At 52.2% G+C, this 27719-nt stretch overlaps 4 protein-coding genes across 12 annotated transcripts; 1 reads left to right on the forward strand and 3 right to left on the reverse strand.

Annotated features, from left to right (window-relative positions):
- Positions 1–870: 870 nt before the first annotated feature.
- stat1a (signal transducer and activator of transcription 1a) lies at positions 871–8403 on the reverse strand. Of its 4 annotated transcripts, none has more exons than XM_040189084.2 (24): positions 8277–8403; positions 7634–7761; positions 7336–7480; positions 7166–7261; positions 6963–7049; positions 6805–6883; positions 6500–6591; positions 4729–4880; positions 4489–4647; positions 4311–4403; positions 4048–4107; positions 3944–3964; positions 3691–3781; positions 3572–3613; positions 3393–3482; positions 3202–3300; positions 2973–3108; positions 2845–2900; positions 2605–2699; positions 2360–2499; positions 1990–2178; positions 1817–1895; positions 1627–1723; positions 871–1522 (listed from the first exon to the last, which is right to left on the reverse strand). In XM_040189084.2, exons 2-24 carry the CDS (start codon positions 7759–7761, stop codon positions 1505–1507), a joined length of 2244 nt encoding a protein of 747 aa, XP_040045018.2. In that variant the 5' UTR covers positions 8277–8403; the 3' UTR covers positions 871–1504. The 4 variants fall into 4 exon arrangements, with proteins under 4 accessions (XP_040045018.2, XP_040045036.2, XP_040045028.2 ...); XM_040189102.2 differs by having other exon boundaries at positions 6963–7046; positions 8277–8399; XM_040189094.2 differs by having other exon boundaries at positions 2605–2702; positions 6963–7046; positions 8277–8390.
- Positions 8404–8523: 120 nt separating this feature from the next.
- Positions 8524–14091, reverse strand: LOC120826663 (growth/differentiation factor 8). Its single transcript, XM_040189132.2, has 3 exons — positions 12154–14091; positions 11603–11961; positions 8524–11474 (listed from the first exon to the last, which is right to left on the reverse strand). The coding sequence occupies exons 1-3, from the start codon at positions 12485–12487 to the stop codon at positions 11094–11096; spliced, it is 1074 nt and encodes a 357-aa protein (XP_040045066.2). The 5' UTR covers positions 12488–14091; the 3' UTR covers positions 8524–11093.
- A 424-nt stretch (positions 14092–14515) lies between these two features.
- Positions 14516–16159, reverse strand: LOC120826692 (uncharacterized). The gene is made up of 4 exons (XM_040189166.2): positions 15763–16159; positions 15348–15398; positions 14706–15274; positions 14516–14595 (listed from the first exon to the last, which is right to left on the reverse strand). The coding sequence occupies exons 1-4, from the start codon at positions 15838–15840 to the stop codon at positions 14538–14540; spliced, it is 756 nt and encodes a 251-aa protein (XP_040045100.2). The 5' UTR covers positions 15841–16159; the 3' UTR covers positions 14516–14537.
- Positions 16160–16549: 390 nt separating this feature from the next.
- On the forward strand, positions 16550–27548 carry LOC120826620 (protein Shroom2-like). 6 transcript variants are annotated; one of them, XM_078102834.1, is made up of 10 exons: positions 16550–16780; positions 17229–17317; positions 20875–20997; positions 21098–23297; positions 23449–23498; positions 23854–24318; positions 24643–25098; positions 25663–25831; positions 25917–26189; positions 26262–27548. In XM_078102834.1, the coding sequence occupies exons 1-10, from the start codon at positions 16550–16552 to the stop codon at positions 26532–26534; spliced, it is 4329 nt and encodes a 1442-aa protein (XP_077958960.1). In that variant the 3' UTR covers positions 26535–27548. The 6 variants fall into 6 exon arrangements, with proteins under 6 accessions (XP_077958960.1, XP_077958970.1, XP_077958965.1 ...); XM_078102844.1 differs by having other exon boundaries at positions 25920–26189; XM_078102839.1 differs by having other exon boundaries at positions 25666–25831.
- Positions 27549–27719: the final 171 nt, after the last annotated feature.

Below are 27719 nucleotides of genomic sequence, written 5' to 3' on the forward strand. Positions count from 1 at the left end.
AAATCACGACTACGAGCCGCCAACTAACACCGAAGAAGAAGATCAGTGAACTAACCGGAACCAGGAAATGCCGCGACTCGTTACGAAAAATGTGATTAAGTCATAAGCTCATATGAACGTGTGGAGGACGAGATGGATGAAGAGAACCGACTGGAGCTTGTTGTGAGTTCTGGAGTCAGTCAGAGGACGGACGGACACACAAACAACCGAACGCGCTAGCTGCTTCCGCCGCTAGCTAGCTAGCTAGCATCGGAAGCTAACGGCTGTTCGGATGGCACATTTCCGGTGAATTGTCGAACCATCCCGCGGTTTAATTCAACCGAATGTATCTCTGTAAACCGTCCGCATTGCTGTGAGAAGTGTGTGTCGCCGTTACATCGATAATGTCACAGTTCTCTTTTGTCATTATCGGAGGAAATGAACGCTACACATTGATGAGCGCTACCCGGAAGTGACGTACAAATAATAATCACAAACGTCTTACCTTCACCACGTGGTCTCTGCTGAGCTTAATGACGCCATTTCAGCAGACGGAAGTATGAGTAATGTGATGTTTTACTATTGTATATTTTAGTTGTGTATTGAACTCGGTGTTGTTGAACTGTTTCTACATACTTTACTATGACTTTATTTAATAGAGCATGTTGTAAAACTACCATGTCATTTTCTACTGCTTTTTTGGCGGACTATGACGATGCTATTTTCACAACCCACTATACCATGACTCTTTGGTAAGCTATTCGTGTGTATATACATTTAGAATATCTAAAAGTCAGAACATAGTGTGTAAAAAAGTAGTATATCACCATGAAAAAGTGCCCAAATTGCCCGTAGTGTATAAAAGAGAACTTGGAAAAAGAGACACATTGCTTTGATTGATAACCACTGAATATTTTATCAACTTTTTCCTGTTGAAAAATAACCTTTTTTGTGTAACACAAACATTAATCCGAGTTTTAATACTAAAATATCAGCCTCAGCTACACGGATGGTGAAAAATGGCCAATTACGCTGACAAACATCCGCTCCCAAAGTAGTTTAACGGCGTCAGCTTCCATACAGTTGGTTAAAGAATTAACATGCTCGGGTTGAAAAGTTCCAATACATATCCTTTTTAAAACAAGATTTCAACTCACAGCTCCCAATAGGACATGATAGTAAGCAGATTCACATCCTTCTGGGGATCACATTTAATAACATTTATATATATATGTACAGAAATAAAGCGACAGGTCGAGTCTAATCCCCCACTCGGACTGGCTGAGCCTACGAGGGGACGGCTGTGTTTAATATTTCCTGAAATTGCTTAACAGGAATAGCTGGATTACTTTCATTATGAAAACTTGAATATCTATTGAAGTTTATTCTCAATTTCCAGGCCGTATCTGATCCATCCGGTAATGTTGCTGTGCTGACCTGCATCCAAGGTCTCACCTCATGACATGACAGAAAGAAGAAAGCTGTATGAACAGTCCGGACTGGAGACACTCGCTCAGCTTTGGTCCTAAAAGTCTGCACTCATCTGGGGAGAAAAGCAGACGCGCACCTCAACAGCTGAGCGCCTCAAACGCAGCTAAGCGGCACGCATCAGATGGGTCGTCCCATAATAACGCCGCGCTCACTCACCACGGCGTCGATGTCCCCGGAGCCGACGTCACGACACAGGGCCTTGTAGTCGTCGGGGGACATCGGCATCATGTTGTCCTGCAGTTTGGACGGATGTCTGCACAGACGGGACGCAAATGTCTTTGACTCAATCTGGTTTTTACCGATAGAAACTGTCGGATGGAGCGATTCATCACAAGTGGCGGCTTACACTTCTGAGACGGATATGAGCACCGTCTTCATGTAGCTGCTCTTCTCCGGGCCGTTCTCCACGTCCATGGGCTCCGGAGCTGGGGGGCATCACCAATGGGTCAATATGCAGGTACATGGTGCTTCTAAATCTGAAACCAGTTATGAAAGGTGGATCTCGATCACACGACTCACCCTCCGAGGGTTCGGGGCAGTACTTCCCGAAGGCCTTGTCCTTGGGGACGTCGGGGTAGAGGAAGCGCAGCGGGTTCTCCGGGATGTTCTCGGCCGCCATCACCTTGTAGGTGCGGATGATGTTGGGCAGCGAGACGGCGCCCAGCTCCTTCTTGGTGTACGGCTCCACCGAGTGGAAGAGCGGCTTGTCTGGTTGAACGATATTCACTTGAACTTTTGAAAGGATCAGTTCCTCATCTGTCCTCTGAACTTCACTAACCAACACATATACAGTAATCGTTGTATAGAATCTATTATTAAAAACGTATCTAACCCTCTGACACAAAACGGGGAAGATGAAACTAAACTAAATTGACCTCCGACCCCTCACCGTGCACGTCGTGCTCCACCCAGGTGAAGGTGATGGCCCCCTCCCGGCTGCTCTCGCTGAAGCGCAGCAGGAAGGTCCCGGGACACTTGGTGCTCAGCAGGGCCTTCTCCTGCCCCTTACTGAGGAAGCCCATGATGGAGCTGCAGAGAGGGGGGGGGGGGGGGGGGAGGGGGGGGTGCTTCACTACATCACGTCGATGGGAACAAAGCTCTGGTCTTCATCACAGAGGATCTGAGCTCACTCACCCGTCGTTCCAGAGGGAGAGCAGGTGTCTTTTGATCAGATCCAGGATCCCTTCGATCCACAACCAGAAGGGAAAGGCCTTCTCATTAGCGCTCTGCTGCTGGACCCAACAAGAAGAAGAAGAAGAAGAAATCTGACATTGTGAGTATGTCCTTCACTTTGAGACGGGAGAGAGGCTGGACCCCCCCCACCTCCACCCCCCCATAATAACCCTTCATGATTCATCTCCAATGACGAGTCACCTTGCAGAACTTGACCCAGGGGATCTGCCCCTCCGGGTTCTTCTGGGCTTTGGCTCCTGCAGAGACACATGTTAGAGCTTCATCTCACCCTCACTGTGTAAACCCCCCCCCCCCGGGGCGGTTCCTACCCAGCAGCTTGTCGGCCAGCATGTGGAGCTGCTCCTGGTTGAGGCCTCGCTGGGTGACGGCGGAGAACTGCCAGCTGAGGACCTCGGACAGCTGGGACCACTTGGCCGTGGGGGGGTTGAGGAAGAACTTCAGGTTCTGAGGGGGGGACGGACGACTTCTTTAGCAACAATACGTCAAACGTGAACCCATGATACTGGAGTGCGTGTGCACGTGTGTGCGTGCGCTCGCCTTGGGCTCGGTGGTCAGCATGTTGTACCACAGGATGGAGGCCCAGCCGCTGGGCAGCTGACACACGTTGGAGATGACCACCACGGGCAGAGAGATGGCCTACGAGCACGCACAAACAAAATGGCAACAGGTAAACAACAACAAACCGACACAACAAACCCAGAGGTGGGGGGGGGGTTCGGGGGCCTCACCTCCAGCTTGATGTTCAGGCCCGACTGGTTGAGCTGCAGCTCGGACTCGAAGCTGAGCGAGTGGAGCTCCTCTGTGACGATCAGCGGGCCCTGAAAGGGACACACACACGTTCATGTCTGAGGTCGCCCCCCCCCCCCCCCCCTTTATCGTGAGCTGTTATTCCTTTTCAAAGTTTCACCTCGTTTGTTCTGTTGCCGGCAACTTTCTGCTCCTTCAGTTGCTGCGCGGAGAAGAACAAGAGACGTCAGAGAAGTTGTGAAAGAACATCTCTGTCCACATGTTTGGATCCAGTCTCACCAGGTGTCTGAACTCGGCGGCCAGGCTCCCGTTGGACTCCTCCATGTTCATAACTTTGGTGTTTGTCCCCAAAATATTAAACTTCCTAAACCTGACGATGGAAACAACAGCAACAAATTCACATTTATAATTCAAATCAAACAGAGAAGAAGAGGTGATTCCCTGAAATACTGACAAGAGCACAAAGAATGTTTAGCTCAACTTATTTCAATCATTGATGATGTAATGATGCAACATATGTACTGATAATTACCCTTTCTTCTCCGTCACGTCTCTGAGGAGCACAAAAACGTTCATTAATCAAACATGTTGAACATCTTTCAGATCAGGTGACAAGAACTTCTGAACGCAGCTTACTTATCCAACATGGCCTTGACTTTGAGCTGGTAGTTAAACTCCTGCATCTTCACCAGGAAGCTGAAAGGAAAGAAGAGGGAGGAAGTGGAGGAGGAAGAGAACATACTTCAAAACACGTTCTGAACACAATATAAATATTCATTTTGATGCTCAGACCCACAGACAAAAGTATTCGATGTTGAGGAGGAGAGGAAGAGGAGGAGGGATGTATTTTGGGTTTGGATGATACAAATCAACCACACTGATGGGTGGGGGTTTCTTACCGGAGCTTCACGGTGAACTGGACGCCGGTTTTGAGCACCAGGGGCCTCTGTGGGTGGGTGGGCATGCAGGGCTGTCTCTCCACCACCAGAGAGCTGGTATTGATAACGGACTATTAGACACGGTTTCATGGTTGGTCCTTATTGATAATCAATAACTGGTGTGTGGGAGGTTCCTCACTTGCTGAGGAGGTTCTTGAGGAGGTCCAACGCTCGGGCCTCCAAGTAAGCTTTCTTCTGTGTGATGGGGTCGCTGTCATACGTGAACTTCTGCTCCAACTCCTGCAGCTTCTTCAGGTGCTGACGGACCTGCTGGAGACTCTCTGCTACCGACGTGAACCTGCGGGAGGAGGAGGAGGAAGGAGATGAGGGAGGAGGAGAGGAAGGAGTAAAATGAGTTAACGTTTTTTACGGTTCTCACCAGTTCTGTAGCTGGTCCACACATGCGTTGGGAGGACCTCCGATGCAGGCGATCTGCTGCCGCTGCCTCCACTCCGGCAGCTCCTCTGAGATCAGGTCCGACAGCAGCGCCTGGGCCACGTTGAGGAGCTCCGTGAGCTGCATCACCACGTCCTGAGAAAAGAGACCTCCTGCTACTTTAAAACATACTGTAACTCGTGGTCTATACAGAGCCCTGGGGTTCCCCCTCCAGGTAAGTCGTGGTCTATGCAGAGCCCTGGGTTCCTCCTCCATGTAACTCGTGGTCTATACAGAGCCCTGGGTTCCTCCTCCAGGTAACTCGTGGTCTATACAGAGCCCTGGGTTCCTCCTCCAGGTAACTCTTGGTCTATACAGAGCCCTGGGTTCCTCCTCCAGGTAAGTCGTGGTCCAGACAGAGCCCTGTGGGTTCCTCCTTCAGGTAAGTCGTGGTCTATACAGAGCCCTGGGTTCCTCCTCCAGGTAACTCGTGGTCTATACAGAGCCCTGGGTTCCTCCTTCAGGTAAGTTGTGGTCTATACAGAGACCTGGGTTCCTCCTCCAGGTGACTCGTGGTCTATACAGAGCCCTGGGTTTCCCCCTCCAGTTAACTCGTGGTCTATACAGAGCCCTGGGTTCCTCCTCCAGGTAAGTTTTGGTCTATACAGAGCCCTGGGTTCCTCCTCCAGGTAAGTTGTGGTCTATACAGAGACCTGGGTTCCCCCTCCAGGTGACTCGTGGTCTATACAGAGCCCTGGGTTTCCCCCTCCAGTTAACTCGTGGTCTATACAGAGCCCTGGGTTTCCCCCTCCAGTTAACTCGTGGTCTATACAGAGCCCTGGGTTCCTCCTCCAGGTAACTCGTGGTCTATACAGAGCCCTGGGTTCCTCCTCCAGGTAACTCGTGGTCTATACAGAGCCCTGGGTTCCTCCTCCAGGTAACTCGTGGTCTATACAGAGCCCTGGGTTCCTCCTCCAGGTAACTCGTGGTCTATACAGAGCCCTGGGTTCCTCCTCCAGGTAAGTCGTGGTCCAGACAGAGCCCTGTGGGTTCCTCCTTCAGGTAAGTCGTGGTCTATACAGAGCCCTGGGTTCCTCCTCCAGGTAACTCGTGGTCTATACAGAGCCCTGGGTTCCTCCTCCAGGTAAGTTGTGGTCTATACAGAGACCTGGGTTCCCCCTCCAGGTGACTCGTGGTCTATACAGAGCCCTGGGTTTCCCCCTCCAGTTAACTCGTGGTCTATACAGAGCCCTGGGTTTCCCCCTCCAGTTAACTCGTGGTCTATACAGAGCCCTGGGTTCCTCCTCCAGGTAACTCGTGGTCTATACAGAGCCCTGGGTTCCTCCTCCAGGTAACTCGTGGTCTATACAGAGCCCTGGGTTCCTCCTCCAGGTAAGTTGTGGTCTATACAGAGACCTGGGTTCCTCCTCCAGGTGACTCGTGGTCTATACAGAGCCCTGGGTTTCCCCCTCCAGTTAACTCGTGGTCTATACAGAGCCCTGGGTTCCTCCTCCAGGTAAGTTTTGGTCTATACAGAGCCCTGGGTTCCTCCTCCAGGTAAGTTGTGGTCTATACAGAGACCTGGGTTCCTCCTCCAGGTGACTCGTGGTCTATACAGAGCCCTGGGTTTCCCCCTCCAGTTAACTCGTGGTCTATACAGAGCCCTGGGTTTCCCCCTCCAGTTAACTCGTGGTCTATACAGAGCCCTGGGTTCCTCCTTCAGGTAACTCGTGGTCTATACAGAGCCGGTGGTTTCCCCCTCCAGTTAGGCTCACCTGTCGCTTGGCTTTCAGCTCGAGGCACATCCTCCCGACCATCATCTTCTCCTCCTCCAGCTCCTTCGGCGTCATGCCGTTCACTTCGTTCTCTACGGGAGCATCATAAAACCTTTCTGAGTGGAGGCTGTATTTTAGAGGGTCTCTTTAAATAAATAAAAAACAAACCAGCTGACGGAGCAGAAAGAAGAGGTGGAGCTACTGGTATTTAAAAGAGATGAAAATACTTAAACTGGATAATTGAAGGTAATTAACTAAACACGGAGACGCATCTTTTCTGACTAAACGGGACAATATGATCTCACCTCTGCTCTTCAGGGTGTTGACTTTGAAGTCGTACTCGTCCTGCAGTTCTTCGAGGTTCTTGATGTTCTGATCCGCCACCTGAAGAAGAAGGAAGCTTTGAGCTTTGACGTGATCGTGTTTTGGCGTCACATCTCTTATTGCTCCACGCCGTTTCTACCTGAACTCGATCTTTCATGTCCTTCACTTTGTTGTCCAGCTTCTGCTTCTCCACCACCATGGCCGACACCGTGCCTTGGGCCTCCTGCTGCAGACAATAAGAGGGTCAATCTGCGTTCACTTTGAGCTCAACGTGGAATTTACTTCTCTAAATATTATACATGGATTTAAACATTAATTTAAACAAAGTCTAAGAAGATTTACCTCTGTGATCTTCACCTTCTCCAGGATCTTCTTCTCCTCCTTCAGGTTTCTGGAGATGATCATGGCCATGTGGACCGGATCCTCCTGGAACCGATCCTGCGCAGACGTTTAGATTTAAAGATCACAGCTAGCACACTTCCCAGGGTGCACGGTCTCGGGGGGGTCCAGACCTGCAGGTTCCTCCTGATCTTGCGGATGTTGTGCTGCAGCAGGAAGTTGTTCTCCAGGGCGAAGCGGCTGTGTTGGTCGTCCAGCTGAACCAAAAGGTCGTGGAACCGGACGGTGGCCAGGGAGTCCTGAACGGCCACCGTGTCCCTGAGGGGGGAGGGGAGGGGGGGGCGTTTGGTTACATTTTGACCTGTCGCTGTAATAAAGCTGCTGCTGAGCATATTTTCAGTATTGATGAATCTGCATGATTCATTGATGCATTGTATCAAAGCTGTATTCAAAGAGTGCTCGTCTGCTCACCAGTCGATGCTCTCGATCCACCTGCTCAGGTACTGACGGATGTCCATCGGGAACGAGTCGTCGTACAGCTGGTCCACCTGCTCCAGGTACTTGGAGTCCAACTTCTGCAGCTGGAGCCACTGCGCCATCTTCCGGGGGAACACGCGCTCACGTTTGTTCAGGTAAAGACAATTCAACGACGCACAAACAGGGGACAGTCATTTGGTCCCTGCAGACCCCCAGTGTTACCATAGCAACAACTAGCGTTTCCTCCAACGCCCAGCGTTCTTTTAAACAGAGGTCAAAGGTCAGGGAGCACACAGGTTGTTTCCCTACAGAAGAAGCGCTGACTATTACTGTGTCATTACACCTTTTAGTATTAAGATGCATTCACTGTCTAGGAAACTGCGGCGTCTAAGATTTCTTTGAGAGAAAATCCGATATCTTTAGCATTATTTCTGAAACATCCCACTTTATAGATCGTCCCTGAACACACCTAACCGGACTTCGTGCAGAAATTGTACATTTTCAGGGTTGTTTCTAAACTGGCGTGAATACCACACGTCCAAAGGGTTATTTATCACTGGCGACGGGCAGTGACGGAACCCTTTAGCCGATTTAAGTTCAATAGTTGTGACGTCGTGAAGTGGTTGTTAAAACTTACCTTTTCTTCAGAGGAAACGTGGACAGTATTTGACCATGTACAATGTGAGAAGCTGCTAGTGTTTCTGCCGCTGTACGGAAGAAGCGTCAGTCAGTAATGGCGAGCGCTTGGTGAAATGTCCCCGCCCACTTGCAGATGTCAACCAATCAGAACGACGGAAAGCGGCTGTTCCGTCAGTTCGCAAACCCCCCAGAATAACACTGGTAAACAGTGTTTTCAGCGTAGATTAAGTACTGGGAGCACACGATCATGAAACAACGAGTGTTTATTTATGTTTTATGCATAATGGGAGTGTATAACTACATACAACATAGTATTTGTATATTTAAAAGCAAAATAGTTCTATTTCCGGAAGAGAAACGCCAGTGCCTAGAAGAGCCGAGAGTGATCACGTGTTTTCAGAGAAAGGGAAAGTAACTTAGAAACTGAAACCTAAGTCATGACAAAGAATTGCAACCTACTACTTTGTCCGAATAGTTACAAAAATATTCCTTATATACAGGATTGGAAAATATGACATTGAAAAAATACTACTGCACACCTTTTCTACAGATACATGTTCGATTGGGCCGTAATAAAAATACTACTTACACCATAGTACTACTAGCAATAGTAATAATCTACGTCAAGACACAAAATAATACTGCAATTTGACAATGAACAATTATAAAAATCTTCCTTGGGGCTTAAATTGTGTTACCTTTCTATGACATTAAGACACTGAAAATGTTTGAATTCTCCTTTTAAAGTTGTGGGAAAAATATGAATGTTTGTTTTAGTGGCACAAGTTATTCAATAATCAGAACTACGAGTTCAGAACTAGTTTGCTCACAACACATGATAAGATGTGTTATATATATATATATATATATATATATATATATATTACTGTATATATGAGCAATAATACTTCAATTGACAAGTTATATGCAGATGTGGGTGTTCAAACAGTATTTGTAGTACATTAATGCTTAATTATATACAGAAAGCACGAACCACGAGGAGAACATGTCTCATTAGATGCATCTATATAACACACAGTTGTCATAAAAGTTCTCACTGACGCAACCTGGAAACGATACACATTCAGGTTTAATTAATACCATTTATGTATATCTGTATGATGGTCATCTTCAAACGGATTACGGCTGATTTCACTAAAACACTCAGTGAGATGAAACACCGTCTTTGTGTCTAGAGCTGCGTACACTTTACAACCGTTGACCATTTCCGATACATTCAGTCCACATGTGCATTATCATTAAGTGGAATATTCTGCTTTGTTTCATTTTCTCAAGTGGATAAATTTGCCTCATATAAAGAAAACTCACTTTTGTAGACGATACGCCTGATGAAACAATACAAATACGATAGGACCAATGGGCATGCAATATGTTGGAAATTCAACTGTGTCCCTTCTGTTCCAACAGCAAAACAAAGACTGTTGGGTCAGAACCCCCCCGTGATGCACAACAAAACCCAGGACATCTGCACTCAAACCTCCCTCTGAGATCACAGTTCCTGGACTCACATTACAATCGGCAGATGGATCCAAAGCTTCGCTGAGTGTCTCCGACTATCTGAGGATTCAGGGGCGATTCTAAGAAACAGCCTCTACATAAATTCCGGTTCCTGCTGCACGGAAGGAGAGTTAGGGTCATAGTTTGCGTTTGGAGCCATGCTAAGCTGCAGTATTTCTCCTTAAAGGCAACATTAAGGTATAAACCGGCACAGAGGGTTGAAATGCCTTCTTCAAGTGCAGTCCCGGTAATGGCCACTAGAGGCGGCCACACGGACTACTTCTGAGGACAATGATCGTGTCCTCACGTACTAGAAGTCAACTCAACCCCCTCTAAAGGTCATTAGAGTTGACCTCCAGTGGTTCAGTGATGTTCTGTTCTGTTCTGCTGCAACAACGCAAGTTTGGACCAGGATTCTGTTTCAGGAAGACACTTCTGTTCCGTTGGTGATAATGTATTCGTTAACCTGTAAACACGTAGTGCATGCACGGCAAGAGAAATGGAGATATTGCTGCAGCCTTCAGGCCTCGTGGAGAGGATGCAACGAGCCGTGTTCGATTACAGAAGGAACTCACGGGCGTATCAATAAGACGTGCCTTGATTGACAGCTCTCTCAGCCAGTCACTAAACCGTCTAAATCAGTGGTCCCCAACCACCGGGCCGTTTGGTACCGGGCCGCACCACAGAAAGCTTATACATATTTTTTTTCTGAAAAATGTTTTATTTTGAAAATTGACCGGATTTTTTCCTAATTATGTGCGCTTGTCCCTGTGACAGATTCCCCACGCGTCACCAGGCGTTTTTCTTCACGTTTACAATTGTCCTCTTACACGGCACGGCAGTTGCTGCCCCCCCTCCCAGTCGGACCTTCTCGACCGGTCCGCGAAATATTGTCTGACATGGAAACGGTCCGTGAGGTAAAAAAGGTTGGGGACCACTGGTCTAAAGGACAGATCACAGCGAGGACTTTACAAACACGCTTCGGGACAGAGAAGGCCGAGTCAGGCGGTTCATGTTTTTCATAATAAAGGCGGGAGGGGGAAGACTTCCTGCTGGGTTCGCTTTGGTCAAAGCTCATCTCAGGACACGTTGTCACAAGAGACTCTGGATCTCTGGGATCTCTGTTCTCTTGTTTCTGTAATGTTTGGTCTGGTGCGATCTCGATCTTTGCTATTGGATGAAAGCACAGATTAAATTAGAACACTTTGGACGTCTCTTTCATAGACGGGACGTTGCTGCGACGAAGCTCATCTCATTGATAAAAGGGAACGGGTCAAAGCGAGGCCTCCCGGGGGGCTCAGGAGCAGCCGCAGTGGTCGACCACCATGGACGGGATCTTCCCGTAGATGATCTGCTCCTTGCGGTTGAAGTAGAGCATGTTGATGGGCGACATCTTGGTGGGCGTGCAGCAGGGCCCCGCCGGGCCTCGCGGGCTGGCCTTGTTCACCAGGTGCGCGTGCGGGTACTGCTGCCGGTGCGTGAACTCGCACTCCCCGGAGCAGTAGTTGGCCCGGTAGCGCTTGGGGGCGATGATCCAGTCCCAGCCGAACTCCTCGAAGTCCACGGTGAGCGGGTAGCGGCAGCAGCGGGTCTCCGCGGACTCCTCGTCGCAGTTGAGACCCGCGTCCCGGCGGGACCTTTTGGGAACGTCGAGGATCTTCACCTCGATGAAGGGTTCCTGGAAGGAAACCGAGAAGGTACCCAGAGAAAGGCACAGACGAGGCAGCAGCGAATTGGACCTCCAGCGACGCCCCCTCCCCCCCTCGGCCCCGCGGGCTCCCATTGTCGACTGTTCCGCGCACTCACCAGTCCGGCCTCCCCGGGCCTGGCCGAGGTCACCGCCAGGTCTTCGCCGTCGTCGGCGTAGGCGTTGATCTCGATCCCGTAGTTGGCCTCCGGTTGACGCAGCCACGCCTGCAGCAGAGACTCGATGTCCACGCTCTGCCAGGAGCCGGCGCCGACCTTCCGGGGGGGGACGCTGACCCGGGTGCTGTTGCCCCCCTTCCCCGCCTGGAGGCGTGAGATCTGCAGGGAGACGGCGGTGACCACGTCGGCCGCTCGCAGGTGAACCCACAGCTGAGCGCGCAGGATGTTCTCGGGCTGGATCTTGGGGCTGAGGCTGAAGAGGCAGCAGGAGGACCACTCGGCCTGGGCCACGGGATCAGCTGGAAGAAATCACCACAATGTCAAATGATCCGCTGTTTCACAATTGGTGTAAATATTTGTGATCCGCAGAGGTTGAACCCGCTTTATTTTGGTGACCTTTTCTCCTGCCCTTTTTTTTTACGCACGACAATGAAAAGAGGCGCAGAGCAAAGAAGAAGCAAAGTAAACGCTTTCGGCTGGTGCTCAGTTACGCTTGGTGGCCATGGTGATGATGGTCTCTGTGGTGGCGTGCGCCTCCTCCTCCTCCTCCTCCACCCGCGGGTCGTACTGCTCCAGCAGCTGCGTGAGAGGAGGCGCTTTGGGGAGCAGCTGGCGGATCGTGTCCCGGCTGATGTTGGGCGCCTGCTCCAGCCGCAGGATGCTGAGGATCTGGGACTTGACGCCGTGGAGCCTCATCTGCTTGCTGTGCTCCCGGAGGTCGCAGGCAGAGCACTGCTCCGCGCTCTCCGCCGGCGCCTCAGAGGTCCGGTTCGCCTCCACGGAGAGGTCCGCCGAGAAGACGACCAGCCAGAGGAAGAGGAGCATCCTGAAGAAGAGGAGGTCGGTGCAGTGTCGCTGTCTGATATGAGTCCGTCCTCGGGCCTCGGACCTTGTGATTGGCTGCTAGGAGGATCCTTGTGTGATCAGAAGGCAGATTTAAAGAGGTAGCAGGACTTGTCGTGTTCGAGTGATGGAGCCTGAGTGAAGACGTCTATTTGACTGATGTAGTTTTATTAATCACTTATTCAAAGATGCCGCTTTCCAGCAGGAGATGTTATTGCTGATCTTGTTATAATCATTTAAAATAGATTTAATCTATTTGAATCAGCAGTCAGCCTCAACTCATTAGATGTTTGGTCCTGGAATTCAGAATTTGTAAAGTCGTCCAACAAGAGAAAAATATGGACAAGAGCGTCCGTAACATGTAAAAAGTTCAAAGCAAGAAATAAAAAATCAAACTTTAAACTTGTATAAATGATTAAGTGGTTCAGCTCCACGCTGGATGGAGCTGTGCACCTGCTGCACAAACCCGGATCAACAACCCTGCAACAACTCATTCATACAATTATATTCAACACGGGACCTTTGCAGCTTTTGGACTCTTGGAAACAATCGTATTCTTCTTCTTGTCAGATCTATAATCATCTTTTCGTAAAGAAAAGTTCGGCTATCGTTGTTAAGTTGAAATTCAGCAGAAAGCAGAAGCGTGCAGGCTGTTTATGTGCTTTATAGTTTATTATTTACTGGGCGAGGTGACCTTTTACACACTTGTTGGTTGTTAAACAGAGACCCGCGGCTGAGGGGGGGGGGCTTGTTTTGGGGAAAACACCTCTTGGAGGACGTGGTCTTTTATTCTGGAGGGTCCTTCTTCCTGCGGCGACGGAGGAGATCCGACGCTGAGATGGGATGTACCGAGTCCGTACGCTGCCGGGACCGACAGGAGGACGCTGCCGTGGACAAACACCAGCACGGAGAGACACAAGTCTTTTTAAGGGACCAGAAGGACACTGGATGTCCAGAGGAGACACCAGCGGTCGGATGTCCTCCGGACCTTCCTCCGGCCACCCAGCAGGTGCTGGATTTTGCCCAGAAGCTGTCGGAGGACGTGGTGGCTGCGGCTCTGCTGAGGAGCAGATCCACGACACCGAGTGGCCTTACACGCGAAAACTAAGACCAATGTCCAGCGTGTCCAACGTCTCGTTATCCTCTCAGAGTTTGGGCTCGTTCTCCAATGTTGCAGCCGACCTGGTGTGAGATGTTTGATGCTCAGCGTTAATCGGTAAATAAAAAGTAACTTTCTCGACCACACAGTGAGAAATGTGTCCTTGTCCTTCGGCATGTGTGATGTTATTAAAGTGACCGACCCGAGGATGAGGGACGAGATGTGTGTTCAGCTCAAAGGTCAAAAGAGTTATGTTGTATTGTTACAACGGCAGAGAACCTTGTGCTCGTGTCACATTTCATATTCACTAAAAGCGTAATATATTTATCGGTTCTGTCTTTACCGTCCTGTTAGTTAATAACTGCAGCAGGAGGTGGAACCTTCCATTGGAAAGAGAAACTGTAATTCGGCGTTTTTAAAAGTTGTGAATTCCTTCTGTAAATCAAACAACAAACTCATGAATAATAAATCATCTCATCTGATGAGAAACATCCGACCCTTTATGTATATTTCCTCAGAAAGGAGGGGGGGGGGGCATGGAGACAGAGCTGCACCTTCCTCCCCTCCTCCTCCACCTGTCACCTCCCCCACCTCCTCCTCCTCCTGTCACCTCCCTCACCACCTCCTCCACCTGTCACCTCCCTCCCCTCCTCCTCCACCTGTCACCTCCCTCACCACCTCCTCCACCTGTCACCTCCCTCCCCTCCTCCTCCACCTGTCACCTCCCCCACCTGTCACCTCCCTCACCTGTCACCTCCTCCACCTGTCGCGCCTGTCATACCTCCCTCACCTGTCACCTCCCCCCCCCCCGGCCCGAGGTGTTGGCTGCAGACGGGTGAGGAGCAACGCCGTGTGTTCTGCTCGGCTCACTTCAACCTGTAATTAATGTCACACTTTGAACACAGCGACCATTTGTCCGACTGCGAGGATGCTTTATTTCAGGGAGGGCAGATTACAGGTGAGAGTCACAGGGGGGACGAGTCCGTGTGTCCTTAGAAACAGAACAAGAGTTAGTTAGAACCTACTTCTCCTTCTCAGCTTGAACCAACATCAGTTTCCTTCAACTGTTTCATCTTTGTGTGTTGTAAGTGTTTATTTCACCTGTGTTTAACAATGGCCGCCGCGGCCATGACCGTGACCACGGCCGTGACCACGACCGTGACCGTGGCCGTGACCGTGCTCTTTCTTGTGCCCGCGATGTTTCTTGCGTCTGCCACCGTGCCCGTCGTCGCTGCCGCTGCCGCTCCCACTTCCGCTTCCGCTGCTGCTGTCGCGACGACGGGGGCTTTGTTTGCGGTTTCCATGGCAATCGGGGCTGCTGCGCCTCTGCCTGTCGCCGTCATCTCTGTTGCGACCCCCACCTTTGCAGTCTTTGCCATCGTCGTCACGGCGACCTCCTCCACAGCCATCTTTACCGTCATCTCCACGGCGGCCGTCGTCACGGCGACCTCCTCCACAGCCATCTTTACCGTCATCTCCACGGCGGTCGTCGTCACGGCGACCCCCTTGGCGGCAGTCTTCCCCGTCCTCTCCATGACGATCGGCGTCACGGCGACCCCCAGCGGGGCCACAGTCGGACTTGCCTCCGGACCGGGGGTCGTGGTCGCGGCCCCCGCGAGGCCCCTGGTCCTCTGGTCTGGGGTCCAGGTCGTAGCCACAGGGGTGTGTGGCTGCGGGAGCACCAATCAGAATCAGGGAGTGGACACATTTCCAGATGATGAACGTGCAGGTGAAGCGTCTTACGTTTGTTGGGGTCGATGTTGCTGAACATGTCGATGGCGTCGCTCGTCGTGTCTCCGAAGAAGGAAACAGGGAGGCGCCCAGTTACATTTCAGTCAGACCAGTTCGGCGGGATCGTTCCAACCGCCATCATGAGAAACACACACTTTATTTTCTACAGACGTTCTATCTGCATCCCGTCATGTTTGGAAACATTAAAGTTAAAGTCGATTCTTTAACAAAACACTTGTTTGATCCTTTTTCCTCAGCGTGTCTAACTTCACTCACACGAGTAAACAAGTCAAAACTTAAGTTCCAGATTTGCAAGAAATCAATAATCAATAAATAACGAATGAAAACATGTTAATCGACGGGCTCTTGTGTGATTCTTAAGTGGGCCGGACGCTGCCGGAGGTCTGCAGAGGAGCCGCGTACTCACCTGAGAAGCTTCCCGGTCGAAGAGTCGCGTGACCTGATGCTCGACGCTTAAAACCTCACACCTGCATTCCTGCGCCATGACGTCACCGCTGGAGTCACGAATGCACGTGTTGATCCTCGTGATCAATTAGATCCAAATGAATCATGTTCAATGTGAGTCTCGATCATTTGCACTGCGGGAACTTGTTCTTTTCTTCAGTGTTTGGACTTTCTGCTACTTTATACTTTATATTTATACGTTTCCTCCTCTTCTCCGCCACTAAATGACGGTGGACAAACCCTCCCAGATGCGCGCTCCCGCCCCCAGTGGACCGGGTGCATATTGTGGCTGGTCCGTGCGTGTGTTCGTGCGCGCACTCCTCGTGCACGTGGTGCGCGTTTCCCGGCGGTGAACCGTCGGAACCGTCTGAGGGGACAGCAGCTGCTTCTGAAGGCTCGGAGGAGGAGAGAAGCTCCCGGTTGCTCTGCGGAGGAGGAGGAGATCGAGCGCGCGCCCTCACCTGTCGGAGGCGCACAGGTGTGTTGTTGAGAGCTCGAGGCGTCTCTCTTTATGGTTGTTGGTGCTGCCTCGTGTTCATCCTGATCAGCTTCATCGATCAGCCAAACGTCACGTGACTTTTATTTGGACTTGTAGGGTAGTTTCTTTATAAAATGTGTTTTCTGATTTCAAGCCAATTATTAATCCTTAAAAGCACAAAAATGCAAAAACAAAATACTGTGTGTTTTAATTCATGGTTTCAAGTCTTGATTAAAACGCAGTGCAGCGTCGTTCTCTTGATTGTTGTATCATGATGTACTTCAACATGTCTACACCTCCCGACCTCCTGCTGCGCCGCCGCGTCGTTTCTGCTGGAGGCATGAAGTGGTGGAGGAAGGTGGAGGTGTGGAGAGGCTCGGAGCAGAAGAGCAGGAAGGCGGAGGAAGGAGAGGTGGTGCAGATGCTGCTCCGGGGCAACGCCCCCTGGGGCTTCACCCTGAGGGGGGGCACGGAGCACCGAGGGCCTCTGGTCACCACAAAGGTGAGAAATAGAGAATCAAGAACATCTAATAGTTCATATTCTGTCCATCGGCGTCTCAATCGTTAGATTAGATTAGTGTTTTTTATGCGTTGAGCTCGTGTCTCTAACATGGAGCTTTAATGCAGCCCATCTCGGGTTGCAAGAGGAACAGTATTTAATATTTAATAAGAGCTCTCAGGTAGCTGACCTGGATGAACCCTCCCCTCAGTGAGGAGACTCGTATGAAATAAGGCGCAAACGTAAAAGAATAGAGAGAGAAAAGCATACGTCATTAAAAACATCACTTTCTGCAACGGACAATTAAAACAAAATGCGTGTGCAAGGAAAATACGGACAAATCATTAAAACGTTAAAAAATCAAATGTAAAGAAAAGACAAAAGGTGCAAAATGACGGGCTGTGGCGGTGGTGCTGTGACGGCGCTGACGCGGTCGTGGTGGTGTCTTCAGGTGGAGCGGGGCAGCGTGGCGGCCGCCGACGAGCAGGAGGCCGTCCGGCTGGTGAGGAGCCGCAGCGCGCTGAGCCTGCTGGTCCGCAGGTAACTGGTACCGGTCCAGCGATCCACTGTTCTGGTGCATCCTGCAGACGGCTCCCCTCAGCGCCCCCTGGTGTCGGTGTGTGTGTCCTGCAGAATGCATTCTCTCGAACCTTTTCACGGTGCATCGTTTCCAAGGAGACACTTCTTTCTGAATTCTCTCTCTCGCGCGACTGTCGGGTGTAAAACTTTAAGGCTGATGAGTGAGACGCATCTATTCTCCTCCACCTCGGTGTTTATGCTAAGCCTGAAGCAGTTAGAATATTAAATATGAACACCGATGTGCTCGCATGTTGGTGACCTCGGGGAGGAGGTCACCAACAGGTCAGCCCGTCTTCATATCCAGACTCGGGCGACACTTTGAGGAATGTCAATAAAAGTTGTGAAAGGTCCGAGAGCAGAAGAATCCGCCTGTTTTCCTTCTTCAACTATTCGCTGAGCGGCGTCTTAAGGCCTGAATCCAATTACGAGCTGCAAAGCCACACGTGGGCTCAGCTTTGCAGAGTGGGTCGGGTCACTGGGAGGGATGGGGGGGGCGCTGGTGTGCTCCCCCTCCCCCCCTCTGCTGAGGGAGGTCCGTGTGGGAGTGGGAGGGGGGGTCATGGAGTCCACGGCAGGCCGGCTCCAGAGGGACGCCTCCAAAACCAGGGGGGTGGGAGGGGGGCTCACTCGGCCCCGGGCGCCCCCCCTGCCGGCGGGAGCAGTGGTACGGCCCACGTTGCCTAGGTGAGGCGACTCGCTTAGTGGGAGAGGCCATATCAGCCCCTTGTTGTTTCCAGGGCTTTGGCCACTGCAGCCGGCCGAGTGGACGCCGGCGCTTCAGAGGACGAGGGCGAGGACTTTCACCCCCCCCAGGTAACGCCTGCCGGCATCCGCCCCCCCCCCCCGTCATCCAGGGGCATTAAATCAACGGGGTCACGCCGGTCCGGAGGGCCGACGATCGATCACTGTTTCTGCTCCTCAACCTGTCGCGTCTCCCAGGGGAACGTTTCCTTCAGACTGAAGCAGGCAGATGGATCTGACTCTGCATCTCATCCACTGTGAGGAAATGGTCTCTGGTACTTAAACTTCTCAAGATGAAGTCACTCTGACTCATGAGGTGGTGACACTGTTATGCAGTAAAGGATATTTAGCAAAGGGTTAAAGGTCGCTATGTTCTGTCTCAGCCTGAAAACGTGCTTCTCTTTTGTACAGTTTGAACCCGTTTACCTCAAACATCTCATTAGAGTCGAGATGAACAGCTGAGTATTCGATTAGTTGACCTACTAAATGGGAAAAAAGCTGCTGGAATTTGTGGACTTTGGCTTTTGCAAATATTTGCATTATTGTTTTGTGTGGTTTGTTAATCGATCATTTAAATAAGCGGCTCGTCCACCCGATGGGACCCGGGTGGTCTTCAGGTCTTTGGGGGAAAGTCTGTCCGTGTTGGTCTTTTTATGTGTTTCTGTTGCCGATAAGCCGGGCCGTGATGACGCTCGCACTTTCTATTGTGCGCTGACGTTGGGAGCTCAGCGGGGGGGGGGGGGGGGTCCTCCGCAGGCCGCTGCTTGTTTTCCGTCCCCAATATCTCACTCGTGTCCTCTGATGTGACTCCGTGTCGGCGTCACTCACGTGAGCCGTGTTTTAAACAAAGGCCGTGTGGAGGAGTTCCTTCATGGTGGAGTCGTCTCCTGGTATCTGCCCCCCCCCCCCCCCCCCCCCCCCCCCCCCCCGTGCACAGAGCGGACCCAGGCCAGACATTCCATTCTTTGACCAAGTTGTGACGGAATGTGCAGGAGGATCAGGAAGCTGAGTGGAGCTCACACACAATCAATAACAGGAGATTGTAGAGCCGCTCGAGGCGAAAGGAATCCGCACCGTCTGTCTTCATACCTGCTGCAGGCAGTAGGGTGGAGCTGTGCTTGTAGTTTCTAGTTCTTCTAAGCAGGTGAAAGACCTCGTCGACGTGCACGTTGTAACTTCTAATGGGGACTTTTAACCCTCTGCAAACGGTTTGAGGTGTTCTTCTTTTATTTGACTTTTCCCAGCAGGCCCCAAACTCTAGATAACAGACAGCACAGTGACTCCTCCCCCTCGCCTCAAATCCCCCCTTATAATCCCCGAGGAGATCTCCTCCACCTCCTCCTCCTCCACCTCCTCTACCTCCTCCTCCGCAGCACAAGGTGCAGTGTGTTTGTGTTCATCCGGGGGGGGGGGACTCCTCTGTCAGACTGGTGTCAGTCCGGATCTCGTCGTCCCTCTTTGAAAGCGGGACGGATGTAGAACTCGTCTGCGTGAGTCGGAGTGTCGCGGCTCGTTTCAGGCTTTATACTGTTGTGTAAATGAGTGAGATTTTAATATTTTAATACAGGACTTAAAAAGAGAAGAGCGTAGAAAAGAACTCAGCCACCCAATAACGTCTTTATTTCATCGATGGATCATTCAGTCATTGATGAACGCTATTCAGTTTATAATGATATAAAACACAGAGAGGAGAATGTGTCACAGTTCTGCTTCACAAATCACTTAATCTGTAAGTTTATCCCAATGTTTGTGGATTTATTTTCTGCTGATCAGCTAACCGGTTGAGTACTTCCTGTGCTAAGATACAACATTTTTTATATGAAAGATCTGAAGCGTCTCACCGTGGTTAACGCTTCAATCAAAGCAACCTTTAGGTCTCACAGATCACATCCCCTGGTCGCCTGAACTTGGGAAACAGGCGGGGTCGCAGGATAGTTTAGGAGCTTTTATTTTGTAGCTTTAACAAAATAAAAGCGTCACATTAAAGCTTCCGTCTGGTTCGCAGTGAAGGCCCTTTCAAAATAAAAGGTTCCACCCAACCGCCAAAGGGGAGACCCTCAGGGTCCCTGCTTTCCTACTCCTGCTCATTGTTGTATGTCTTTTGACGCAGACTTTACCTCCTACTCCTTGTCCTCTTTCTCCTTCCTTCACTCGCTGCCCCCCAAGGCCCCCCAGGGCCCCCCAGGGCCCACATGGTTGATGTCGTGTCACCACGCACAATGCCGTCGGAAACAGAGGTTCATGTGGCGAGGAGCTTCCTCACCAAGATTTTGCGAAGCTCAATGAGGTACCGTGAGTCAGCCCGTCCCATGTTCGCCGGTCGTTCTTCATGAGCCCGTTGCCCTTCCTTTGTGTTCTGTGTACTTGTGGTCCAAACCTTTAGTCGTGTTCGTCCCAGTGATATTCAGCCTCCCGGTAGCTACTTGTTTAATGTGTGTGAGATGACGGCGTTGATCGTGTGTACGTCCTCTCTTCTCTTTCAACACGCTGACCAGGAAGAACCGCTTCAAAGAGTACGTGCAAATCCTCCGTCTGTGCTGCCATGTTCTAAACTGAGCTTCTGCTGTGGATCCTTTAAAACACGCCGGGGATAGATGTGGCTCTGGATCTGACTCCTGGGAATGTTGCTTTATCTCTGGGACAAGCGGCTTGTTCTATCGTTTCCATCCGTTTGAATGATTGGGGGCAAAAAGAAATGTTGAACCATTGACCTCTGCAGCCAACACGTCAGATACTCCCTTTTCTTTTAAGCGTTCTGTTGCCCCTGTGCCTCGCAGGAAGAATGATCCCAACTCACGGCCGCATTCCTGGCACGCCTCCAAGCTGACGGAGGAGGAGTCTGAGGCCGCCGTGCGGGACGCCGCCGCGGCACGGGTCTGGCAGCCGAAGCATGACGCAAGGTGCGACTTCTGGGTTCTTCTGGGTTGACTTTCTCAGCATTGGGCGGAGAACAGCGTTGGTGGTGTTTGAAGGATGTTGTCATGTCACTTTTGTTTTCAGGCCCAACGAGACACCCAGCCGAGGGGACCAGAGCTCCCAGTGTCCCCTAACCAGCCAGTTGAGCCCAGGGACCAACATGGAGAAGCTGGAGCGTCCCTCTCATCCCTTGCCCTCTCAATGCAGCGCTCAGCCGCTGTGTGGACCCGAAGGCAAAAGAGACTCCGCCTTCAGCTGCTTCTCCATCGCTTCCAGCCCTCCGGGTCATGACCACCGAGCCTCTGATAGGAAGGGGACCAGCACTGAAAACATTTTCTTCAAGGGCCTTTACGGTGAAGGGCCTCGGCCGGCGGAGCGGCCCCGGTACCCCTGCGAGGGGTCGAGGGGCGAGGAGCAGCCTGCCTCTCGGTGCTCTTTCGCTGGGAGGTCCGGCGTAGGCCTGCAGGGGAAGGTACCAGAGAAGAAGAAGTCCCAGTCTCCTCCCCCACAGCCTCCACTGCGCAGTGACAGTTTCGCCGCCTCGAAGGTGTTCCCGTACCCCGAAGGGCCGAGCGGCCAGGCAAAGACTCGCAGCATGGCCGCGGAAAAACTGCCGGAAAGCAGCCTCGCATCCCGGAAGGAGAAACCCTCGGAGGCGAGACGTAGCCTAAATCGGCTGCCCACCAAAGACTTCCTCCATCCCAACGCCGCCGACCACAACCAGACCCGGCTCCCCCCCAGCAGACTCTTCTCGCTGTCCAGCAATGATGTTAGACAGCCTCACCACAGCCAACTAGCCGGCCACCAGAGGCAGCACAGCGACGAGAGCCCCTTCTGCAAGCAGACCAGGCCGGCGCCCGCCACCAAGGTTCAGAGCGTGGGAAGCTACTATCGCAGCCTCCAGGACCTGCCCGCGAACATCTTCAGCCGCAAACACGTGCGGCACTCCACGGCATCCGTGGCGAGCTCTGCTGCCAACCAGGAGAACGGGAGGCACAACCGGTACCACGGTCTGGCCAGCAAGCATTCGGTTCAGACTACTGAGCTGCAGGTCCGGCGCGGCGAAGCGGAGGGACGGAGGGGGGAAATGGAGGAACCGCCGCGGGTAGACCCCAATGAACCAAGCTCCTCAAATACAAACGGCAAGGTAAAATACATCCCGCCTCAGTTCAAGGAGCGGGGTGGCCATAGTCTACATCGCGACGTCCAGACCTCTGAGCATCCCGTTCAAAGCTCGGAGGATGCTGCAAAGAGAGGCGAGGCGCACGCCAGTGACGCCAGGAGGCGCCTCGCGGCACACCCAAGCACCGATTACACGGCCGGTCTTTCACGGCACCAAGACCCGTGGGTGCTGCAGGAAGACCACCGAATCTCTCGCCTGAAAACCCCGCTCCTCCACTCGCTGGCCCAGGAGAGCAGGAGTCTGGCCACCAGGGCGCCGGCGGCCTCGACCGCGTCGCTGCAAGAGGGCGACGCCGCGGCCGCCGGCAGTTTCAAGTCCAATCGCCGCAGCGACCGCTACGCCACCACCCTGCGCAACGAGATCCAGCGGAAGCGGGCTCAGCTGCAGAAGAGCCGCAGCGCTGCGACCCTGACATACGACGTCGAGGATGATGAGGCGGAGGCGGAGGAGTGGAAATCCACCAGGACGGCCGTGTCTTCTGGCGTCTCCTCCTCCAACACTTACAAGGACCACCTGAAGGAGGCGCAGGCCAGGGTCCTCCAGGCCACCTCCTTCCAGAGACGGGACCTTGAGCCTCTTGAACCAGAGGCCCTGGCGGTTAAAACCACCAACGGACGCTTCCGAGGACGCAAGCGCTTCCCCCTCGCCAAGAAGACGCTCTCCTTCTCGGAGCCAGACAAGATGGATAAAGTGGGCGTGGAGGGAGAACCTCACGCAGGGTCTTTCGGAGAGCGGAAGAAGTTCTTTGAGGCCAAACCGGCATTTTCCAGGCCCGTGCTGAAGTCCAGTCCGGGTGCAACCCCCAACGCGGACCTCAGTGAGGTGGGCAAACCCAAAGACAGAGTTCCCTGTGCCGGGGGGGAGGTCCACCCCTCTGCCCTGCGCCTCAGACCGGGACATGAGCAGGTGTTGGAGCAGCAGAGGCTTGGGTCCTTCGCCGAGTACCAGGCCACGTGGAGCCAACAGAAGAAATCGGCAGAGGCCCAGAAGCAAGGGAGGTTTCACTCAGCGGAGAACATCCTTGATGCAGAGGGCGAGGAGAAGGCCGCGTGCATCCACGAGAGGTCCCGGTCTTCTCCCTCCGCAGACCTCTACACACAGGTGAGTGATGAGGAGGAGTCTACTCGCTGAACAAATGGTCACCGGCCACGTCGCTTCTGCTCGCTCCTCGTGCAGAAGATTAAAAGCTGTAGACTGGATGTTTTTATCGTAGTGCTTCTGAATGTTAAAGTCTTTCACCTTCTTCTTGCAGAATAATCCTTCCTCTTGGAAAGACCCTCACAGCCAGCAGAGCAGTCACAGGTGAGCTTTCAAACTAAATAAATGCCAGAAATGAAAAATGAGTGTTTACTATCTGCCTCTGTTTCCCTGTGACATGAAAAAGATTCATGTAGATGTGAGTGGTGAGATCTCAGAGAAGGAACCCGTCTCAGTCCTTATCTCGGGTGGAACGCAGTCTTCTGGAACCCTGTAACGACCCTCTATGGAGGGTGGAGAGCGGTTTAACCTCAAGCCGCTTTCTATCCGTCTGGTTCATTATCCCTGATTCAAAGCGGATATTCTTCTGCAGCCCGAGGAACACGCTGCACACGTGGACTGTATGTGTGTAAAGTTCTGTCTTCATAGTGATGCAGTTTGTCTTCACTTTGACCTCCAGAGGAAAAGCGGAGCGCACGCTGCGATTCCAGTCCGACCTCAGCCCGCAGTCGGCCCCCAGAGACCGGGGCCCGGTCCCGGGCCTCCCCGACCACAGGACCAAAGCAGACGCTGCCCGTCCCCCCGACACCACCCGCTCCTCAGCCCAGAATCCGCCCCCGCCTCCGCAAGCCCAGGGCCTCCTGCCTCCGCCCAGGCCCCATTTAGGCCCAGAAACCACATCCTCCTCCCGGGAATTCCTCGCTGGCGCCCGGGCCGACCCGACAGCGCCGCAGCCTCCGTCCGGCTGCGACCGGCACCACGCCGCCGGCCCCGCCTCCGGCCGCCTCCCCTCCAGCACGTCCGGGGGAGGTGGGGGAAACGAGGCGGAGAAGCAGCCGCTCTCCTCCTGCACGGCCGCTCGGTCGCTTCCTGCGACGGATCGAGCGCGGTCTCCCTCCCCGCAGCGGGACGACTCACCCCTCGGGTAAGCTGCTTAGTCTTCTCCGGTCCGGGGACTCCAGGTGGACCGGTTCACGTCAACAGAAAGACGTAGTAAGAAGTAAGGGAGGAGCTGTGAAAATGAGTGACGTCCGAGTGTGGAGGCTGTAGTTAAAGCTGCTGCTGTGACCTTCAATTAGAAGAGCTCATGTTTCCCTGCTGGGCCTCGTGTGTTTTTAGAATGTGCTCCTGAAGCCCGACCTCAACAAGGAGCTCATATGAGGCACATGCGTGGATCTTTGTCTCAGCTTCTAGATGTTTGAGCTTGAATCATTTCGGGCTTTAATTTTGAAATCTGTTTCCTGTCCAGGTCAGAAAAGGATGTGAAGCTCCCCGCTGAGATGGAACCAATGAGCCCGGGGAGGAAAGCCCCCGTGAGCGGCATCCACAGCGAGTCGGGCTGCCGTGGGGAGGGCCGGGCCTGCCTGCCCCGGAGCGGCGAGACCTGCGTCCCGGTCCAAGCCCCCCCCCCGGACGCTCGCACCTGCCAGGACCCGGTTCAGGCCTCGGCCACAGTCCAGGGGGAGGGTCCGCCCGGGGATCGGGGATCAGAGGAGGACGCCAAGAGAGAGGAGCTGGCCAGGGACATCATAAGGAAGGACAAGTCCCTGGTGGACATCTTGGACCAGAGCGGCAGGATGACCACCATGGACCTGATGGAAGGACTCTTCCCCACGGAGGAGCAGGTCCTGGAGGGGGCACACCTGCGCAGGAGAGCCTCCTCCGGCTCCAGACTGCCCACCTCACCCCCCAGGAGCAGGGACAGGTGGGACGTTTAACAAATGCATTGTGGGAAGGATTCTTAAAGCTTTGACTGCTTGTCTGCAGGTTGAGAAACAAACTGAAGGATTTGCGGATCAGAGATTGTAGTTTCTTTGACTGAGGCACCGAACCGAAGAGCTCTAGTGCAAATCTTCTGTTTAGTTATTATTTTAAATCAAAATCATTAGAAAATACAATTTGCATGTATTCATACAAAGGAAAAGATGGTGGTATGTTACAATTATTAAATCAAAGTAATTAGTAAGTAGATAATGCACTGTTAAATGTTTTCCACTCCTGCCTGTTTAACCTTCATCATTCTGCCCTCTGGTGGACGAATGTCTCATTACAGTCATCTCCTTCAGACGACTACTAATAAAGAGTTAATGATGATGATAATAATACATGTAGCACCTTTTGATATCATATAATGCTGCAGAGATGCGTATAAAAATGCAATAAGAGGAATGAAAAATAAATACAGCTAGAAAAAGGGGAAATAAATTGAAAGCAAGATTGTACAAATTAGGTGTGTGTGTGTGTGTGTGTGTGTGTGTGTGTGTGTCAGCAGAGAGGAGGAGGATTTGTCTGCATCAGCCTCCCTGGTCCCCAGCTCCTCCTACTACAACACATCTGCTCCCAAAGCCGAGCTCCTCATCAAGATGAAGGACATGCAGGAGCAGCTGGAGGAGCAGGACTCCGAGGACGAGCCGGACGTCAACCTCGCCAGTAAAAAGGTGAAGAGCGGCTCAGCTGGACAGAAATCTCCTCCTGCTGTCATTTGGACGTAGTTCTAATGCTCCTGTGTCCTTTCGTCTCCAGCAGGAGCTGATCTCCAGCCTGGCCCGGAAGCTGGAGGTGCTGCGGGAGGCCCGGCGCAGCCTGCAGGAGGACGTGGAGGACAACGAGGCTCTGGGCCGGGAGGTGGAGGCCACCGTGCGGCGCCTCTGTCGGGCCAACCAGCTCGACAAGTTCTGCATGTTCGTGGGCGACCTGGACAAGGTGGTGAGCCTGCTGCTGTCGCTGTCGGGGCGGCTGGCCCGCGTGGAGAACGCGCTCAACGGCCTGGAGGACGAGGCCCCGCCGGAGGAGAAGGTAACGGCCCGGGGTGGCGGAGTGAGCCCGAGCTGTCCAGACATGCGCTGACTAATCTCTGATGTTCCTCAGAGAACCCTGACAGAGAAGCGGAAGATGCTGATGCAGCAGCACGAGGACGCCAAGGAACTGAAGGAGAACCTGGACCGCCGGGAGCGCCTGGTCTCCGGCGTCATGGAGGCCCACCTGGAGGCCGGAAGCCTGGACGACTACCGGCACTTTGTGAAGATGAAGTCGGCCCTCATCATCGAGCAGCGCAAACTGGAGGACAAGATCAAGCTGGGCGAGGAGCAGCTGAAGGGCCTGGTGGACAGCCTGCCGCCGGAGACCAGGCCCTGGGTCTGAGGCCCCTGGAAGAGGACCTGGTCCTGCTGGTGGAGCCACATGCAGCATTTTCACATTTAGTTGGTTCACGTGTTCGTGCCAGAAGGACTGTGGGCCCTCAGGAACTAATGGAGGTCAGTTGGACCTTTTTAATTGATGAAAGAACGGCGGCTTCTTTGACGCTCGACTTTTGCACGATGACTGAACCACCTTTTTAAACGGGTCTGTCCCATAACAGAGGAAACCGTTTCTAAGAAAAGACCTCGTAGTCTGGTAAGGACTGTATTTTATTGACTGGAGAGGAAGGATTTGCTCTTAACTTTCCGCTCGGTCTCCAGGAACTTGTTGATGTGAATATTGATCCCGGTTGATATCACACGTTTTAACAGCGTTCGCTCCACATTTTACTGCGCGTGTAGCGACATCTTCACGGAGAGGATCAATCAAACCAACATCCTTCCCAAGTGTTTCTGACCATTTGTATCGTTGTATTTAAGAGCTGTCAATCAACTACCGTTTTATCTACGTGACATTTCCTGTCTGCAGACGGGGAATTCATTTTAGTTTTTGTTTTCCAAGGAAATGAAATGAGTTGATATTAACTTGGATCTCCTGCTTTTACTGCACATCATCTCTTTGTGTAAAGTAGACATACGACCTCCTTTTGGAGTGACAGCTGTCATTTCTGCTCGAATGAGGCAATGACTGGATGAACTGCTACGGACGGTGTTGACCTTCTCCAACACGATGTTTCTATAATATAATATAATACATATATATTGCGATGGTCTTTGTCGCCTGTAACCGCAGATCTTTATTCCCGCTTTTCTACTTTCTCCGGGTGACGGAGGCTCGGCTGGTGTCTCTCAGGAGGATCATCTCAGTTAGCACCTTCTTCTCTGGTTTGACTCTTATTTATTTGAGGACGTGGCTGCTGATGGACTGACGTGGGCGTGTACCACACACACACACACACACACACACGTATGCAGTGCGCACTTTCACCTACAGAGCAATAAAGTGATAGAGCTGAGAGATCTTTGTGTTTCTTCTGAAGTCACATAAAGTCCTTCGGTCCTTTTGTGTCTTCTTATTTCAGGCCTGGACCCCCGTCCCAGTGTCCCCTCCTGGTTCTCTGTTGGGCGAGTTTGTCCCAGTGTGAGAGCGAATCGTTTAGTTATTTTAGGAAAGCCCGACTTTGCGTTA

This window comes from Gasterosteus aculeatus, chromosome 1 (genome assembly GCF_964276395.1).
Source record: "Gasterosteus aculeatus chromosome 1, fGasAcu3.hap1.1, whole genome shotgun sequence".
NCBI lineage: Eukaryota > Metazoa > Chordata > Actinopteri > Perciformes > Gasterosteidae > Gasterosteus > Gasterosteus aculeatus.